Source organism: Vanessa atalanta, chromosome W (assembly GCF_905147765.1).
Source record: "Vanessa atalanta chromosome W, ilVanAtal1.2, whole genome shotgun sequence".
NCBI lineage: Eukaryota > Metazoa > Arthropoda > Insecta > Lepidoptera > Nymphalidae > Vanessa > Vanessa atalanta.
In genome coordinates this window covers 2103546-2124412 of record NC_061901.1, presented here as the reverse complement: position 1 = coordinate 2124412, position 20867 = coordinate 2103546, and the positions used below count along the sequence as shown (strand labels likewise).

The window sequence follows — 20867 nt, the reverse complement described above, 5'->3', positions numbered from 1 at the left end:
GTACGCTTATCAATCAAAAATGAGAAAAAAGCTTATTTTGAAACTTATGTTAATAAAAATCTTAATAACGCAAAGATTCTATGGAAACACATCAAATTTAATGTTAATATTCATAGAAAAAGTGACTGTATACTACCGGAACATTTGCGTGATCCAAATAAACTGAATACCTTTTTTCTTACAGTTCCTGGTAGCCACAATGCAAGTCAATTAGAAATTGAATACTATCAACAAAATAAATTTAGTGATGCAAATTTAAGCTTAAAGGTAGTATCAGAGTCTGAGATCTTTAAACATATTAAAACTTTGACTACAAATGCCATTGGTGCAGATGGCATCTCTCTCGATATGATATTGCCCACTCTTCAATATACCTTAAAGTTGATAACAAAAATAGTCAACACCTCTATTATGACAGGTATATACCCAAATCTCTGGCGTAGGGCTATTGTCAGACCTATACCTAAGGTCGATGCTCCTTTAGAGTTTAAGGATTTGCGTCCTATAAGCATTCTCCCGTGTCTGTCTAAGATTCTTGAAAAAGTAGTATGTAATCAACTCAGGGACTATTTAGAATTTAACAATATTTTGCCAGACAAACAATCTGGGTTCAGAAAAAGAAGGGGAACTACGACTGCATTAGCAAACGTTGTAGATGATATCCTATCTGCTCGAGACAGGGGTGAGGGTACTATCCTGGTGCTTCTGGACTACTCTCGTGCGTTTGACACTATAAATATTCCTCTGTTAATTTCCAAGCTGTCATATTATGGTTTCGACGACAAAGCAGTACAATGGTTTCAAAGTTACATGACTGACCGCAGCCAATCTGTTGAGATAACGCTAGAGAATGGCAATGTTGCTAAATCGGATGTACGTCAGGTTACAAGAGGAGTTCCGCAAGGCTCAATCTTGGGACCGATTTTGTACACGATCTATATAGCAGATATTATTAAGCAAATAAAATACTGCAACTACCATTTGTATGCTGATGATCTGCAGTTATATATCTCTTTTAGACCATGCAACACACAAACGGCCCTACAACAACTTAATCATGACTTGGACCAATTAGCACGCTGGTCACACTCAAACACGCTATCAATGAATTCTAATAAAACCAAGTATATGATTTTTGGTACAGAGCGTCAAACTCAAATAATAAGCAGCTATAATCCTGTTATGGAAATAAACGGTGAACGCATCCTCAGAGTGTCCGAAGCGCGAAACCTAGGTGTTCTATTTGATGAGGACCTTCGATTTGAAAAACATGTAAACAATATTGCAAAAAATTGCTTTTATAGATTAAAAATACTTTATAACATCAGGGATTCTATTAGTACTAAAGTTCGTATAAGATTATGTGAGGCACTAGTTTTGTCAAAATTTAATTATGCTGATGCTGTTATTGGGCCACGTTTACTCTCCCGTACTAAAAAAATCATCCAACGAGTGCAGAACGCCTGCGCTCGTTACTGTTTCAATATTCCGCCGCGTACACATGTCACACCATATTTAAACACTGCTAATATCTTAAAAATGAATTACCGTACGCAAGCACATTTCGCTACATTACTTTTTGGTGTTATAAAATATCAGATTCCACCTTACCTCTATCATAAGCTACAGTGGTTAAAAAATAACAATAGTGAGCATGTTACAAGAGCGTCATTGTTTAAGCTGAAAATGCCAATCCATAAAACAGCGGCATTTCGAGGAAGTTTCAGGTACTGTGCCACCAGGTGCTGGAATGACCTGCCTCCTCCTATTCGTGACCTGAAATCGTTAGGAAATTTCCGATATAAGTATAGATTATATTTATTAGATAAACAAAAAAATTCTTAAGCTAGACATTTAATTTTATTCATTTAATTCAATCGCTGTTATTATTTTTTTTTTTTTATTTATTTATTTTATCTATTTATATTTGTATTTATACACATGGGTATGTAAATTTATATACAAAATCAATTTATATGTCGTTGACAAAATTTAAATATAAATTATGTTAATATTCAAGTATACGTATATTGCAAAATTAAATTAATAATAATTTTACGACACGAACCCGTTTGGTTTGCGGTCCGATTGCTATAGGCAAGAATCACGTTATCGCCTGGTGATTATGGTTTGTACAAACTGATGCAATACTTGGACCGCAGACACTGAGAGATGAAGCAAAATACAATTTGGTTATTGCTAAATTAGGCAAGGAGGTGATTCAAAAAGTAAGTGACATTTTATTAAAACCGCCCGAGACTAAGAAATTTGAAGCTCTAAAATCACGCTTATTGCAAGTATATGAAGAATCTGAAATTCGGCAATTTCAAAAATTACTCAGCGAGATGGAATTGGGAGATCAAAAACCGTCTCAATTACTTCGAAAAATGAAGGATTTGGCGAGAGATAAAATTCCAGACGAAACCCTATCTATTATGTGGCAAGGACACCTTCCTGCCTCAGTGCGAGCTGTCTTAGCGGCTACAGATGTAAAGAATTTAGAAAATCTGGCCGCTATCGCTGACAAGATAATAGAGACGTCAAGGCCACAAGAAATTTCGGAAATAAGGGCTAATACTTCAAGTTCTAATGACACAGCTTTAATTTTGGCCGAAATAGCTAAATTAAATCTGCGGATAAATTATTTAGAAACACAAAAACCTACATTTAGAAATCGCATACACAACTTTCGGCGCGCACGCTCTCGGTCTACATCGCGACGGCGTAATATGAGCCGGCGCACGCCCGATAGTGCGGATTGGCTTTGTTCGTATCATTATCGCTACCGGAATAGAGCAACGAAATGTATGGAGCCGTGTGCTTGGAAAAAGATCAATCAGGAAAACTAAATATGGTGCAATCGGAGGCGGAGATTGGCACCATTTTGACCTCTAAACGCCTATGTGTTATGGACAAAAACAGTGGTTACAATTTTTTAGTGGACACTGGTGCGAATATTTCAGTTATACCAGCGACTAAGAGACCTTATCGTAGTAACAGTTGTAGTGAGTACAGACTGTACGCAGCTAATGGGACCGAAATAAAAACATATGGTGTAAAAACTCTTATTTTAGATTTAAATTTACGGCGACCCTACCGTTGGACTTTCGTTATAGCAGAAGTAAATCAACCAATTTTAGGCGCAGACTTTTTAAGCCACCATAAATTAGTAGTAGACGTATTCAGGAAGAAACTAATAGACGAAATGACGAATTTATCTGTGTTAGCGTCAGTGAGATTAGATGGTCAAGGATCGATAACAACAATAAACTCTAACCATCCGTATAGTGACTTATTAGCATTATATCCCGATATTACTAAGCCAATGTGTTTCAAAGATACTCCACGCCACTCTGTAGTCCATTATATAGAAACAAACGGGCCGCCTGTGTTCGCGCGCCCGCGTCCTTTACCACCGGATAAATTTGAAAAGGTAAAGGCTGAATTCCAAAGGATGCAAGACATGGGCATATGTAGACCAAGCAAGAGTAACTGGTCTTCTCCACTTCATGTAGTAGTCAAGAAAAATGGAGAATTACGACCGTGCGGAGACTATCGGCGTTTAAACTTTATTACTAAGCCGGACAGATATCCGATTCCTCATATACAGCATTGTGCATACTTATTAGCTAATAAAAACATATATCGAAACGCAGTCGGGACCGAAATACCCTTCGGCCATGCATCCCATCGCGCTGCGAGGCCACTTGGGATTGGGTGATTTTTTATCTTATAGGTGTCCTTCCTCTGGGGCCGGGCGGTTAAGCCAAGCCCCCCGACGGCGGCATTGAATCATGCCTCCGTCCGCTGTTTGGCCAACCCGACTCAGCGGACCCGCCGAAAAGGTTTGCTCCCCCGTAAATGAGGAGACAAACGAATAAATGAATCCCGCTTAGATGCGCCTGCAACCAAGCGGGTGTGGTCGCGTCTCGACCCCTCTACAATAGTAGGAAAGAAATGAGTAAATAATATACAACGAAACAAAATGAGACGAACAAAACAAAACAAAGCAAACAGAACAAAAGAACGTAAATGAAAAACAAAATAAATCTAAGAAAATAAATGAAATCAAAGAAACCAAATGAAATCAAAGAAACCAAATAAAACAAGAAGACATAATAAATCAACAAAAGAAAAAAACTCCTAACCCTACTTTGTCACGAAGCCGCTCCACAGTCCACTCTGTTAACAGAGATGTACCGGGAGCGACCCTTGACCCGCCGCGTCAGTCTTAGCCGTGGCCGGCGAGCAAGCTCAAGCCGGCCCCGTTGCCCAGGGTACGCCACGAGGAGGCGACTGACATGTACTCCAACCTAACCTAACCTAACCTAACCTAACCATATCGATACATGTAACAATGGCGGCCAGTCCTGATCCTACATTGCTGCAATGGTTGGTAACTACAAACGACGTTAAACAATTATGGGCAGCTCAACCGACTTTTTTGATCTCACAGGCGGTCTACACCCTTGCGGGTGTTATAACTTTGATACACGCATTCAGCAAGGGTGGGCGGTGGCCTTATTTTTGGCTCGGTACCGTACTGCATGGAATTTATGCGGACAATTTCTGGCATTTTGTTCTTCCCCAATATGACAACTTCTGGCATTCGCAGGCGCCTATCGTGTTCCTCGGTGCTCGTCTGCCCTTACACATCATTCTGTTATATCCAGCATTCATTTATCATGCCGCATATGCAGTGCATAAACTGAATTTACCAAGGTATGCGCAACCGTTTGCCGTGGGCTTGATAACAGTGTTAATTGATATTCCATATGATATAGTAGCTGTTAAATTCGTACATTGGACATGGCACGACACGGACCCGAATATCTTCGATCGTCACTATTGGGTGCCTTGGAATTCCTATTATTTCCATTGCACATTTGCATCTAGTTTCTACTTCTTCTTCGACTCGAGTAGAAGGTGGCTGGCGCCTCGAGTGGCGCAATGGTCATCCGCTACAAAAGGAGTCGAATGGAAGTCTTTGTTGATAGCGACACTATTGGGCATGCCTGGTGGTGTTCTATTGTTTATTCCTATTTATCATTCACTTTATGACGTGTACAAAATAATAATAATAATAATAAACATTTATTGAGCAAATTACACTACTTTCACACAAATTAAACAACGAAACATAACAAAATATCACTTATCCTAAAATACATCAAAAAAAATAAAAATAATAATAACTAAAAATACAACTACAACAGAACAAGTTTTAAGAGTAAAAAATTAATAATTAAAATAATATAAAACAATAAATAGTGTGCAGCAATGTAATTTAGCCAAAAGGAGATCCACTCAGTGAAAAATAGAAACATAGTTGCTTCTACACTGATTTTCAGTGGTCTCCTAATGCTATTGCGGAACTGACAGCGGTAACAATAAAAGAGCGATATTAAATCGATGCAATAAATAATAAAAGAGGAAGAAAAATATATATATACAGGATGACTGGTTAATTACTATCACTATTTAAGGAGAATACTCGGAACATGATTCTCATTCGAATTATGTAAAAAAATAGGTACTTAATTTTTGACCAAATTTCCGTATAAATAAATAAAGTGTGGACACGTTCCCAGCCTTGCCGGTAGCGCGTGCGGCGGCGTGCTGATACAACACCACGCCGCCGCACGCGTGTGTCGCTACCCCCAACCCCCGCCCCGTGGCTAATTAGTCGGGCGAGCGCCGCCGTAAAATCTGTACGTCCGTCTTCCCGCGCGCCCGCCTAGCGATCGATCTTACGCGTATACCTAATCTGTCGTGTGTGCGTGTGTGGTGTGTGTCCGTTATTACTTATTAGTAATTAAGTATGGCTTATCAATACACAAATGCAGAATACTTGGACATGGTTCGTGCGTATGCGCGTGCAAATGATAGCTTGCCGGGCGCAATCAATTTGTACCGGGAGATGTTCCCCAATCGTGAAATTAAAAATCACTAGTGCTTTCGAAACTATTAAAAGTGACCCATTCGTATTAAATCGTGTGAAAGACAATATGCGTAAACGTGCCGAACTGTGTATCACAGGAGAAGGAGCTCACTTTGAACATTTGTTAAGGTTAGTGTAGTTATGTAGGTAAATAGGTAGTTTAATGATTGACAATTGTTGTAAATAAGTATGATTCCATTTTTAAATACGCCGGAAATACCAAGATAGGTAAACAGTTCATATTATTTTTTGTGTCAAGTTCACACCATTTACCTATCTTTTTCAATAAATTGGTTGCTTAAACGAATGAAATATCTTGGTATTTTTGCCTGTCCTAAGCCAGGATTAAAGTATGAAGGGAATTGGATCATTTTTGTTTATCTAAGGTAGCCTGCTAACCTGTTAACACGCGGCGGCGCGCGGCGTTTGGATGTAGGTAAACTACCGCGCGATAACTAAATGTACCTACCTACATAACTGTTTTGTGTCGATAACGCAGCTAGGGTGTTCACGCGATGCGTAATTAATTACATAACTTTTGGTTAACTTTACATAGAAGTTTATTAATATTTATGTTATATTAATTTTTATTTTGTCATATATGATCCTCAAATATCACGTCCTCAAGTATCTATAGTAATTCACCAGTCACCTGTATATATAAAATTAACATAATAATAAAGGCAGCATTAAACATAATTATTACATAGGTACGAGTATATCTGTCGTACTTGCTACGCAGAGTGCGCCGGAACGCGCGGGAGCAGGGCGCAACCTTTTTCTTGATTATACGTAAAATTGTACATAATATTTTAAGTGTTTTTAATGCTCACGCGCCCAGTCGGCCCGCGCAGCGCGCAGCGTCTGACGCTTAACCGTAAGCATGTTGTTCGCTTAATTAAAAATATCCAAACGAACACAGAAAAATACATACTGCGATTTGACAATCAATTATAGTACTACGTTTTTAAGTATTTGGAAAAGACAATATAAGGTAAGAAGTATTTTTATGACACCAAATATATATAAAATATATGTGATTATAGTAAAATTCAGTTTTATTCGCATATATATTTAATTACACGCTAACATAAAAACCCAATATCTTAATTTATTTCGCTTTATCTTAAAGATATGGATTGAAGAACTAAGGAGTTATGAAATAGGAGCGGTTAAGATGACATCTCATAAAAAACAATGCAGCTGAGCGTGGAAGCCAAGGTCATGGGATCACCAGGCGATAACGTGATTCTTGCCTATAGCAATCGGACCGCAAACCAAACGGGTTCGTGTCGTAAAATTATAATTAATTTAATTTTGCAATATACTTATACTTGAATATTAACATAATTTATATTTAAATTTTGTCAACGACATATAAATTAATTTTGTATATAAATTTACATACCCATGTGTATAAATACAAATATAAATAGATAAAATAAATAAATAAAAAAAAATAACTGCGAATGAATTAAATGCATAAAATTAAATGTCTAGTTTAAGAATTTTTTTGTTTATCTAATAAATATAATCTATACTTATAGCGGAAATTTCCAAACGATTTCAGGTCACGAATAGGAGGAGGCAGGTCATTCCAGCACCTGGTGGCGCAGTACCTGAAACTTCCTCGGAATGCGGCTGTTTTATGGATTGGCATTTTCAGCTTAAACAATGACGCTCTTGTAACATGCTCGCTATTGTTATTTTTTAACCACTGTAGCTTATGATAGAGGTAAGGTGGAATCTGATATTTTATAACACCAAAAAGTAATGTAATACACTCTGAAGTTACTTTCTCTCTATTATTCTCTATTTATTTCGTCATCGTCGTGTTAGACCTTCTTAGTTACCGTGAGAAGAATAAAGACAAGCTAACGAAGATCGATTATGTATTGATATTACAACTTTCACGCCGTTCACTATGTAATTTATTGGGTGTTTGTGGTGTTTTTCAACCCTGAGAAGGAATGGTCTACAGGCTTACACGAGCCGGTCGGCCCTTGTAATGAAGTGGCTTTGTTAACGTCACCCTTTGGACAGTCTTTGTACAAGTTTTGTGTGTTGTATATGACGATGACGAAATAAATAGAGAATAATAGAGAGAAAGTAACTTCAGAGTGTATTTTGTACACGTCATAAAGTGAATGATAAATAGGAATAAACAATAGAACACCACCAGGCATGCCCAATAGTGTCGCTATCAACAAAGACTTCCATTCGACTCCTTTTGTAGCGGATGACCATTGCGCCACTCGAGGCGCCAGCCACCTTCTACTCGAGTCGAAGAAGAAGTAGAAACTAGATGCAAATGTGCAATGGAAATAATAGGAATTCCAAGGCACCCAATAGTGACGATCGAAGATATTCGGGTCCGTGTCGTGCCATGTCCAATGTACGAATTTAACAGCTACTATATCATATGGAATATCAATTAACACTGTTATCAAGCCCACGGCAAACGGTTGCGCATACCTTGGTAATTTCAGTTTATGCACTGCATATGCGGCATGATAAATGAATGCTGGATATAACAGAATGATGTGTAAGGGCAAACGAGCACCGAGGAACACGATAGGCGCCTGCGAATGCCAGAAGTTGTCATATTGGGGAAGAACAAAATGCCAGAAATTGTCCGCATAAATTCCATGCAGTACGGTCCCGAGCCAAAAATAAGGCCACCGCCCACCCTTGCTGAATGCGTGTATTAAAGTTATAACACCCGCAAGGGTGTAGACCGCCTGTGAGATCAAAAAAGTCGGTTGAGCCGCCCATAATTGTTTAACGTCGTTTGTAGTTACCAACCATTGCAGCAATGTAGGATCAGGACTGGCCGCCATTGTTACATGTATCGATATGGTTAGGTTAGGTTAGGTTAGGTTAGGTTAGGTTTACGTCCGCTGTCGAAGGCGCAACGGCCTCGACACGGACCTGGAGGGACAGATGCTGGACGCTTATCGCCAGTTGAAAAAAGATCTGCAGCTGGCGATAAGCAAGGCCAAGGAGAAGGCCAGGGAGGAGCTTCTGGCGGGTCTCAATCGAGACCCGTGGGGGCGCCCGTACCGCGGCGTACGCGGAAAGTTCCGCACTCAAGGCGCCCCCGTCACTGAGACGCTGCCGCCGGAACTCCTCCTGCGCCTGGTCGGGGAACTCTTTCCCCATCCAGGCCAGCATGTCCCTCCGCAGATGGCCCCCCGCTCCGTGATCGAAGACGCAGTGGCTCCACCACTGATCACGGAGCGGGAGATGGAGATGGCCCTCGGCCGCTTGAGGGCCAAGAACACGGCGCCGGGTCCGGACGGGGTTCCAGGGCGTGTTCTGTGCGACGCCCTGGAATTCCTGGGTGCAAGGCTTCGGGAGCTGTTCGACGAGTGCCTGTGCAGCGGGCAGTTTCCGAAGCCTTGGAAGGAAGGAAAGTTGGTCCTGTTGCCGAAGGAAGGTCGGCCGATGGATTCCCCTTCGGCATACAGGCCAATAGTGCTGCTGAACGAGACGGGCAAACTCTTCGAGAAGGTCCTCGCAGCCCGTCTCGTTCAGCACCTCGAGGAGGTCGGTCCGGGTCTCTCAGAGGCTCAGTACGGGTTCAGGGCGGGCCGGTCGACGGTCGACGCCCTGGACGCCCTGAAGACTCGGACGACGGAAGCGGTGGCCCGGGGGCAAGTCGTCCTGGCGGTTTCGCTCGACGTGGCGAACGCCTTCAACAGTCTCCCTTTCGAGACGATACGGGAGGCACTCCGATACCATGGGGTGCCGACCTATCTCAGGAGGCTGCTGGAGGCGTACCTCCAGGACAGGGAGGTCCTCTGGGCGGGGGTCGATGGGAGGCTGATCCGGCGTCGGGTAGGCTGCGGCGTTCCACAGGGGTCGGTTCTCGGCCCAATCCTGTGGAACGTCGGTTTCGACTGGCTCCTGCGAGCTCCCGTCCTTCCCGGGATGGGGGTGTTGTGCTACGCTGACGACACCCTCGTCACGGCGACTGGGCGGGACTTTCGGGAGGCGGCACGCCTCGCCGAGGTCGGAACGGCTCTCACCGTGGACCGTATGGGAATGCTGGGCTTGAGGGTCTCCATATCCAAAACGGAGGCCCTCCTGTTCCACGGTCCACGGCAAGGACCCCCACGAGGGGCGAGTATCACCGTCCGGGGGACGGTGATCAAGGTGCAGGCCCAGATGAAGTATCTGGGCCTCATCCTGGACGGTCGATGGAGCTTCGGGCAGCATTTTGTCCATCTCGGCCCGAGGCTCATCAACGCCGCCGCCGCTCTCGGCCGCCTCCTTCCGAATGTGGGGGGGCCGGGATCGCTATGCCGGCGTCTATATTCCGGTGTAGTGAGGTCGATGGCGCTGTACGGTGCCCCGATCTGGGTCGACGCCCTCACCGCTGACAACCGGGCCCTGCTGCGTAAGCCGCAGAGGGTCATAGCGGTGAGAGGCATCAGAGGGTACCGTACGGTGTCGTGGGCTGCGGCGACACTTCTCGCGGGCGATCCGCCCTGGGAGCTCCAGGCGGAGGTGCTCGCGGAAGTGTACCGGTTCCGGGTCGAGGCGAGGAACCGCGGCGACCGTCCAGGGTCGGCGGAGGTCGGGCGGATCAGGGCTCTAGCCCAGCGAGCCCTGATCGCCCGATGGCAGGAGGATCTGGGGTCACCCACGGCGGGCCTGGCGACAGTGGAGGCGATCCGGCCCCACTTGAGTCGCTGGGTCGAGAGGAAGAAGGGCACACTCACCTTCAGGATGACGCAGGTACTTACCGGGCACGGATGCTTCGGTAAGTACCTGCACGGGATAGCGCGGCGGGAGGTGTCACCCTCCTGCCACGAGTGTGGTGCGCCAGTCGACACGGCGCACCACACCCTGAGTGAGTGTGCTGCGTGGGGGCCCCAGAGGCACACCCTTGCGGCGACTATGGGCGGAGACCTCTCGCTGCCGAGCATCGTCAACGAAATGCTCGGTAGTGAGACGTGTTGGTCGGAGATGCGCTCCTTCTGCGAAAGCGTGATGTCGCAGAAGGAAGCCGCGGAGCGGGAGCGGGAAGAGGATGCCGCTGCAGACCCGCTCCGCCGAAGACGACCGGGGAGGAGGAAGAAGCGCTACGCGCACCTTCTCCCCCCGCCTCAATAGGCGTCGCAGGGACTAGGGGGGGTCTCAGTACCCCGAGAACCCCCCCTAGGTTTTGGAGGCCCGCATAGGCGGGCCGACCGTCAGGGCGTCACGGTAGCATGCGCAAGCGATCCCGTGGCGCCCGCCGAAAGACGGAGAGGGTACCGCTGGTTTTTTAGTGGGTAAACCCGGCGTACCTGGGCGCACTCGGCGTCCAGGGCTCCGGGGAGTCCCACACCCCCCCCCACCTTCCATCACGTGGGGGAAGCGCGTAACGCGTTTTTCCAGCGAGAAAAAAAAAAAAAAAAAAAAAGGTTAGGTTAGGTTGGGGTGGGGTACATGTCAGTCGCCTCCTCGTGGCGTACCCTGGGCAACGGGGCCGGCTCGAGTTTACTCGCCGGCCACGGCTAAGACTGACGCGGCGGTTAGGCCACGGGTCGCTCCCGGCCCTTCTCTGATCACCAGAGTGGACTGTGTGCGCGGCCTCGTGGCAAATGAGGGTGTTGTATATTTGTAAATATCTAGTCGTAGTTGTTATACATGTGGTAGGTGTGTGTAAACACGTATACGAGGAAATAAAAGTACACGTATATTAGTCACAGTTCACAAAACACACAAGAAAGTTCAAAAGGTCAATAGAAGATAGACAGAATAGAATATAGACAGTCACACATAGAAATATAGCACAACACAAAAACTTAGGAACTCAGGAAATATAAAGTAATGAGAAAACAAAGCAAATCGCATCGAACGTTGAAGCCGACTAAGTATGTGACTACTTGTTCCGCAGTAGTCGGTAGTCGGAGAATGATATCCGAACGCCGTATACTACGGGTTTCGCCCGAGTATGCTTGTGAATTAATTATTTATATATATTTTATTATTTAATATAAATTATAATGTGTATGTATGTATTGGTGAAATGTGTAAGATGTTTATAATATTAATACATAAATAAATATTAAATAAAATATTATATTATGTTTATGTAAAGCGTAATAAATAAAATAAACTAAATAAATGTAATAATTCGCCTACATACATATTTCATGTTTATTTTGTTATTTGTTAATTAGGTGTATATAAATTTGTAAATTTCTTTTGTTGTTTTGAGGAAGAAAACCTCGATAAAAAATCACCCCGAATCCCAAGTGGCCTCGCAGCGCGATGGGATGCATGGCCGAAGGGTATTTCGGTCCCGACTGCGTTTCCTTTCCTACCCTTCCACATCCTTATTCCTTCCTCCACCTATCCTTCCTTCTTCCTGCCGGCAGCCCCGGCACAATCTTTAAAATGAATGCAACTAAAGGTAAAACTACCCCAGGAGGGTGCCAATCCCTCTCCGATCCGCTTCACGGATCGGGCTGTCCCACTTCGAATTCTGGGGGGGACAAAGATGCATTTTCGATTTTTCACGACGACCATACCGCGACCTAACATAACGGACACAGGCACGATGACAGGACAAGTTTGACATTTGGACGTAAGGCGGGCGCATTTATGTTAGACATACCTTTGATGCCCCAGTGCACCGAGTACGAGGAGAGGGTGACATCAAAAAAATTTTTGGAGACAACTAAATTTGAATTTTAAGAGTTTCTTTATTCTAAGTTATTTTTATTATAGTTACTTTGTTGTTTACTTCAAAACTATGTATCGATACTCTAATGAAAAGTTTTTATTATTATTTTACTGTAAATTATAATATTTAATTATTTTTAAGTCTAGTAATGATATGATGAAAAACATTTTACCTTTTGTAATTTTAAATATTTATAGCAATTTGCATTATTATAGTTTTATTACAAAAAGTGGTGTGACATTCAAAAGCTCCCATGTGATATACATTGAAATAAATTATTTTAACGTATCTTTAAACCATTCAATTACGTTCTTCTAATAATTTTAAAATCTTTAATATTAGGAACTTTATATGTAAGTATATGTGCATATACGAGAACAATCACGTATACATCATGTATATATGTGTGTAAGCGTAATTTTATAAGCATATATGTGTGTTTTCAATGGTACTTATCTTTCAATGCGTTTACTGTTATAGTACACTATAAATGGGGGGCTTAAAAAATATTAAAATTGGATTTTTAAACCCTGGTTCAGTTAGTACACACCACGAAGAATTTTTAGTTGCCTTAGAACGACACAACGCCGACATTTTGGCTCTTAACGAGACATGGCTTCGGGGTGGAGAGGAAGGGCGCGCACCGAAGGTCGCGGGTTACCGTCTGTGTCATACACCCAGACCGGAAACAATACGTTCGCGTGGCGGCGGTGTAGGATTTTATATCAGACGAGGGCTGTCTACACAGATTCTCAAATATCCAATTGAATCTAGGGTTGAACAAATGTGGCTTAGGACTCGGCATAGTAATAAAACTATTATAATTGGTACAGCTTATAGACCACCATGGTTAAACGTGCAAGAATTCCTAGATGCTTTAATCGAATCGATTGCGTCTTTACCCCTTTATGAGTATATTATTTTATTGGGTGATTTTAACATTAATCTCCTGAATAAACAAGACAATCACTCAATCCTTTTTAACAACTTCTTGGATTATTTTAGCTTAATACAACACGTTTCCGAGCCGACACATTTTACTAGCCATAGCGAAACGTTGATTGACCTTGTCTGTTCAAATATAAACCATATTAAGGTTAATGTCGATTATGTAAATAGTCTGAGTAGTCATTCTTTCCTTTCATTTGAGCTTAATATTGTGAAAGAAAAAAATCGCCCAAGGAATTAGTGATATAAACATAGATCAGCTTAAGGTCCTGTTGGAATGCATTGACTGGCATACATATTCTAATCCCGATTATTGTATAGATTTACTCGTTTCTCATTTTACAACTAACATAATGCATATTTTTGACACCTTAGCTCCCCTTAAAACCATATATATAAGACATAATCATTACCCTTGGATTATTTTTGCTATTAAACGTATGATGAAATGTCGCGATGAAGCTCATTGCAAATTTCGTATAGATGAGAGCGAGGCCAATAGAGAAAATTATAAAAAAATGAAAAAAATTGTAGATGATGCAATTGCAAATGAAAGAAATGCTTACTTTAACTCATACATTAATTGTAATTTAAAAAACTCTAAAGTCATGTGGAAACATTTTAAAAACCACCTTGAGGTAAAACCTAAGTCGGATCTAATCTTACCTAGTCATTTTAACGATCCTCAGGTTATAAACAATCATTTTCTAAATATTCCTGGTAATGATTATGTCTCCCCGCAAATTATTCAAAAGTATTCTTCATCAAAATTCTGTACAGAAACCTTCCACCTAAAAACCGTTAATGAAGATACTGTGTCAAAAATTATCCATAAGCTCAAATCGAATGCTACCGGTAAGGACGGAATCTCTTTGGATATGATTTTGATGACACTTTCTTCCTCCCTCCCTGCTATAACAAAAAATATCAATAAATCTATTCAGTCTAGCAACTTTCCTGACCTATGGAGGGAGGCTCTTATTAAACCTATACCAAAATTGAATAATCCAGTTTCATTGTCTGATTTGCGTCCTATCAGCATACTCCCATGTTTATCTAAAGTACTGGAAAAAGTAGTCTACATCCAACTATCTGAATTTCTAGAAAAAAATAATATCCTACCTGATGTTCAATCTGGCTTTAGAAAGCATCGTAGTACTACTACCGCACTCACCACGGTTGTAGATGACATACTTAGTGCCCAGGACTCTGGTAAAGTTACCCTGCTGGTTTTGTTAGATTACTCTCGAGCGTTTGAAACTATAAATATCTCTTTACTTGTTGCAAAACTGGCGTACTATGGTTTTGATAAAACCGCTATAGATTGGTTTTCAAGTTATTTAACTAATAGAAGACAATCAGTGGAATTAATAGGTGAAGATGGCACTATAGCATGTTCTCCGTGTCGTCCAGTAACACGAGGCTTGCCCCAAGGCTCAATCTTAGGGCCTTTATTGTTTATATTATATACGGCGGACGTAACGAGTTGTATTATAAATAGTGATTGTCATGTTTATGCGGACGATTTACAAGTTTATACATCATTTCACTTGTCGAACCTAGAAGCTGCCGTTAAAAACTTAAATGATGATTTAAATAGAATATTTGCATGGTCACAATCCCACACCCTAGTTTTAAATGCGAAGAAGACTAAATATATGATATTTGGCACAAACAAACAAATTAAACAATTATCTAGTTATAGCCCTATTATATCTATAAACGATGAAATTATTGAAAGAGTCACCGAAGCTAAAAATCTAGGCGTCATTATGGACGAAAACTTGCGTTTTGAAAAACAAGTAAATAATACCGTTCGTAACTGTTTTTACCGTTTAAAATTACTGTACCGTGTACGAGAGTCTCTATCAAACGAATTACGTGTTACACTGTGTGAGTCACTGGTGCTGTCAAAATTAAATTATGCCGATACAGTGATAGGGCCACGAATGCTTGCTCGCTCAAAAACGGCCATTCAAAAAGTACAGAATGCCTGCGCTCGTTATTGTTTTAACATTCCGCCACGTGCTCATATAACGCCTTACATTAATGAAGCCAAATCTCTAAGGACTGACTACCGCAGACAATTGCATTTCGCTTTACTTTTATTCGGAGTCATAAAATCCAAATCACCAGGATATCTCTATGATAAGCTTTTGTGGTCATAGGCCGTAAATACAACTCACTCCACCAGGGCGAATTCCTATTTGCTGCTAGTGCACCCACATCGTACTGCAGCCTTTCGTGGAAGCTTCAAATACGCCGCAACCAAATGCTGGAACAATCTGCCGCCCCCACTTCGTAACCTAAAATCATTGCATACGTTTAGACTAAGATATAAGTTATATTTATTTAACCTCCAGACTGAACTTTAACTTTCTCATTCACATATTCGTGTATATTGATAATAAATAATTTATAGTATACAAAATTGAAAGAAACATGTTTGACGATATAATTATTTAATTAAAAATGTACCTATTATTGCATGGCCAATTTGTTTCATGCAGATTGTTCATGTCATATTGGTTGCGGAGTGTCTGCCTCCACTGTAGGTTTTAGGAATACCATTATCGCCGTCTCTAAAACAACAGAAATTTGGGCATAAATATATTATATTATTGATATTATCTATGTAAATTACATGGTTAATCTGTAGACACAAGTAACGTAATATATTTATGTAAAGCAAAAACAAAGATTAGATCTTAAGTACTTACCTATTCTCGCTTCTCAGAATGCTCATTCGCCGTGTTGTTTCTTAATAGCATTGGCCGCCACTACTTCCCATGGCGTGATCGCTGAGTTTGAGTCGGAGTCATATTAATTTTCAAAAATACCGCCTAAAAGTCAACTTTTTAATTTGTATATCGGATTTAATCTACTATTTTTTTATAACGTATATGTATTTCAGATAACGACTTTAGTTTTAAGTTTTATTAACTTGTAATTTAATAACTTGTTTATACGTAACAATCTACCACTTTAATATTTAATATTACTCTTTGTCACGTTTACATGGCCGTCCGTCACCGTCACATGGAGGCCTCTGAAAATCAGTGCTGGGTTAATATTATGCCAGCTTCAACTGAGAGGTTTTTCAATTTTGGATGCCACACCACTTTACAGTTCATTTTTGTTAATTTTTATTTCTTTTTTTATTTTTTTTTTATTTTTTTTTGCAGATGCAAAATATTTTTGTAAATATTTTTATAAGTTAGTTAATTTTTTTTTTTGTTTATTTTTATTTTTTTTTTTCTTCCTACGTCATAAATTAACTTAAATTCTGTGTTACTTTTGTCATTTCTTTTTTATCTTCTTATTTTTATTCATGTGGTGTGATCCAAATAAAGACTTTATCTATCTATCTATCTATCTATCTATCTATCTATCTATCTATCTATCTAAGTTGACATGGTGGTGGAAGTGGGCGCCCCGATGGCGCACACCAAAACCAACGACCCAGGCGCACCCAAGGTACCCGTCGTCCGGCTAGAACGACTCTCTCTCGAGTCGGTCTCGTCGGTCGGCAACAAACAGAGAAAAGGGGAGAAGCGGCCCCACAGAGGGGACACCCACTCGGACTCCGATAGCGACGCCACAATACAGCGTAGCGACTCGGAGATCCGAAACTCTAAATATTCGAAGTACATTTTTCAAAATTTTTTCTCCATTTCTTGTCGTAAAAATCTGAAAAAAATACCTCATTCAGTTCTCACTATTAAAATTATTATTCCACTTTTTACTTACCTATATCTCCCGTTTTTGTCTGTTTTTAAGCTATTTTTAAGTTTTTCGTTTATATCTTTTTTATTATTGTTTCGATCTTTTTTCCGTGTTCGGCGCGATTGTGGGGCCCTCTGCTCTGCATCCGTTGACATTTCAATCTCCCGGATCGGCCTATCCGTTCGAGAGTTATCGGTCGAAAACCGAAAAAAATTTCACCTTTTTTCATTATATTTTTCTGTTTTTTATTTTTAATTCGTTCATTTGTAATCTTATCTTGTTTTGCTCTTTGGCGCATTTGTAGGGCCCTCTGCCCTGCATCCATCGAGACATCTCACTCCCGGATCGGCGTCTCCGTTCCGGAGCTATTAATTTTTATAAACAGAATCTGTATCGATTATTCGCTATAAGAATCGGATCGCTCTTGAAAGTCTTCTTAAGCGATCCGAAACTCTAAATATTCGAAGTACATTTTTCAAAATTTTTTCTCCATTTCTTGTTCCGGAGCTATTAATTTTTATAAACAGAATCTGTATCGATTATTCGCTATAAGAATCGGATCGCTCTTGAAAGTCTTCTTAAGCGATCCGAAACTCTAAATATTCGAAGTACATTTATCAAAATTTTTTCTCCATTTCTTGTCGTAAAAATCTGAAAAAAATACCTCATTCAGTTCTCACTATTAAAATTATTATTCCACCTTTTACTTACCTATATCTCCCGTTTTTGTCTGTTTTTAAGCTATTTTTAAGTTTTTCGTTTATATCTTTTTTTATTATTGTTTCGATCTTTTTTCCGTGTTCGGCGCGATTGTGGGGCCCTCTGCTCTGCATCCGTTGACATTTCAATCTCCCGGATCGGCCTATCCGTTCGAGAGTTATCGGTCGAAAACCGAAAAATTTTTCACCTTTTTTCATTATATTTTTCTGTTTTTTATTTTTAATTCGTTCATTTGTAATCTTATCTTGTTTTGCTCTTTGGCGCATTTGTAGGGCCCTCTGCTCTGCATCCATCGAGACATCTCACTCCCGGATCGGCGTCTCCGTTCCGGAGCTATTAATTTTTATAAACAGAATCTGTATCGATTATTCGCTATAAGAATCGGATCGCTCTTGAAAGTCTTCTTAAGCGATCCGAAACTCTAAATATTCGAAGTACATTTATCAAAATTTTTTCTCCATTTCTTGTCGTAAAAATCTGAAAAAAATACCTCATTCAGTTCTCACTATTAAAATTATTATTCCACCTTTTACTTACCTATATCTCCCGTTTTTGTCTGTTTTTAAGCTCTTTTTAAGTTTTTCGTTTATATCTTTTTTATTATTGTTTCGATCTTTTTTCCGTGTTCGGCGCGATTGTGGGGCCCTCTGCTCTGCATCCGTTGACATTTCAATCTCCCGGATCGGCCTATCCGTTCGAGAGTTATCGGTCGAAAACCGAAAAATTTTCACCTTTTTTCATTATATTTTTATGTTTTTTATTTTTAATTCGTTCATTTGTAATCTTATCTTGTTTTGCTCTTTGGCGCATTTGTAGGGCCCTCTGCCCTGCATCCATCGAGACATCTCACTCCCGGATCGGCGTCTCCGTTCCGGAGCTATTAATTTTTATAAACAGAATCTGTATCGATTATTCGCTATAAGAATCGGATCGCTCTTGAAAGTCTTCTTAAGCGATCCGAAACTCTAAATATTCGAAGTACATTTTTCAAAATTTTTTCTCCATTTCTTGTTCCGGAGCTATTAATTTTTATAAACAGAATCTGTATCGATTATTCGCTATAAGAATCGGATCGCTCTTGAAAGTCTTCTTAAGCGATCCGAAACTCTAAATATTCGAAGTACATTTATCAAAATTTTTTCTCCATTTCTTGTCGTAAAAATCTGAAAAAAATACCTCATTCAGTTCTCACTATTAAAATTATTATTCCACCTTTTACTTACCTATATCTCCCGTTTTTGTCTGTTTTTAAGCTATTTTTAAGTTTTTCGTTTATATCTTTTTTTATTATTGTTTCGATCTTTTTTCCGTGTTCGGCGCGATTGTGGGGCCCTCTGCTCTGCATCCGTTGACATTTCAATCTCCCGGATCGGCCTATCCGTTCGAGAGTTATCGGTCGAAAACCGAAAAATTTTTCACCTTTTTTCATTATATTTTTCTGTTTTTTATTTTTAATTCGTTCATTTGTAATCTTATCTTGTTTTGCTCTTTGGCGCATTTGTAGGGCCCTCTGCCCTGCATCCATCGAGACATCTCACTCCCGGATCGGCGTCTCCGTTCCGGAGCTATTAATTTTTATAAACAGAATCTGTATCGATTATTCGCTATAAGAATCGGATCGCTCTTGAAAGTCTTCTTAAGCGATCCGAAACTCTAAATATTCGAAGTACATTTTTCAAAATTTTTTCTCCATTTCTTGTCGTAAAAATCTGAAAAAAATACCTCATTCAGTTCTCACTATTAAAATTATTATTCCACCTTTTACTTACCTATATCTCCCGTTTTAAAGTAACTATAATAAAAATAACTTAGAATAAAGAAACTCTTAAAATTCAAATTTAGTCGTCTCCAAAAATTTTTTTGATGTCACCCTCTCCTCGTACTCGGTGCACTGGGGCATCAAAGGTACGTCTAACATAAATGCGCCCGCCTTACGTCCAAATGTCAAACTTGTCCTGTCATCGTGCCTGTGTCCGTTATGCTCGCGGTATGGTCGTCGTGAAAAATCGAAAATGCATCTTTGTCCCCCCCAGAATTCGAAGTGGGACAGCCCGATCCGTGAAGCGGATCGGAGAGGGATTGGCACCCTCCTGGGGTAGTTTTACCTTTAGTTGCATTCATTTTAATTAATTGTGCCGGGGCTGCCGGCAGGAAGAAGGAAGGATAGGTGGAGGAAGGAATAAGGATGTGGAAGGGTAGGAAAGGAAACGCAGTCGGGACCGAAATACCCTTCGGCCATGCATCCCATCGCGCTGCGAGGCCACTTAGGTTTCGGGGTGATTTTTTATCGAGGTTTTCTTCCTCAAAACAACAAAAGAAATTTACAAATTTATATACACCTAATTAACAAATAACAAAATAAACATGAAATATGTATAACAACTACGACTAGATATTTACAAATATACAACACCCTCATTTGCCACGAGGCCGCGCACACAGTCCACTCTGGTGATCAGAGAAGGGCCGGGAGCGACCCGTGGCCTAACCGCCGCGTCAGTCTTAGCCGTGGCCGGCGAGTAAACTCGAGCCGGCCCCGTTGCCCAGGGTACGCCACGAGGAGGCGACTGACATGTACCCCATCCCAACCTAACCTTTTTTTTTTTTCGGTTGGAAAATCCTCAATGGAGACCCTCCGCCCCGGGGGAAGGGCGAAGGGGACTGTCAGACTCTTACTGACTAAAAACCAACCCGTGTCCTCAAAGTACCCGTGCGTCGGAAGGGCGGGTATCGCCGAAGCATTCTTCACTACCCCCCGACGGGTATTGGCTCGCCAGATGGTCAGGCGGGCCCCGTCACTCACTGCGGCTGTCACCCCCGGCCGCTGGACTCCATTAAGAGGCGCGCGTA

General features: G+C 41.1%; 1 protein-coding gene across 1 annotated transcript in view; it reads left to right on the top strand.

Moving 5' to 3' along the window:
* Nucleotides 1-10111: 10111 nt before the first annotated feature.
* Nucleotides 10112-20867, top strand: part of LOC125075493 — a 25520-nt gene continuing 14764 nt past the window's right edge. Inside the window, exons 1-2 of the mRNA XM_047687206.1 lie at nucleotides 10112-10465; nucleotides 10676-10904. Coding sequence (XP_047543162.1) covers nucleotides 10112-10465; nucleotides 10676-10904 — 583 coding nt within the window. The remainder of the gene's footprint in view (nucleotides 10466-10675; nucleotides 10905-20867) is intronic.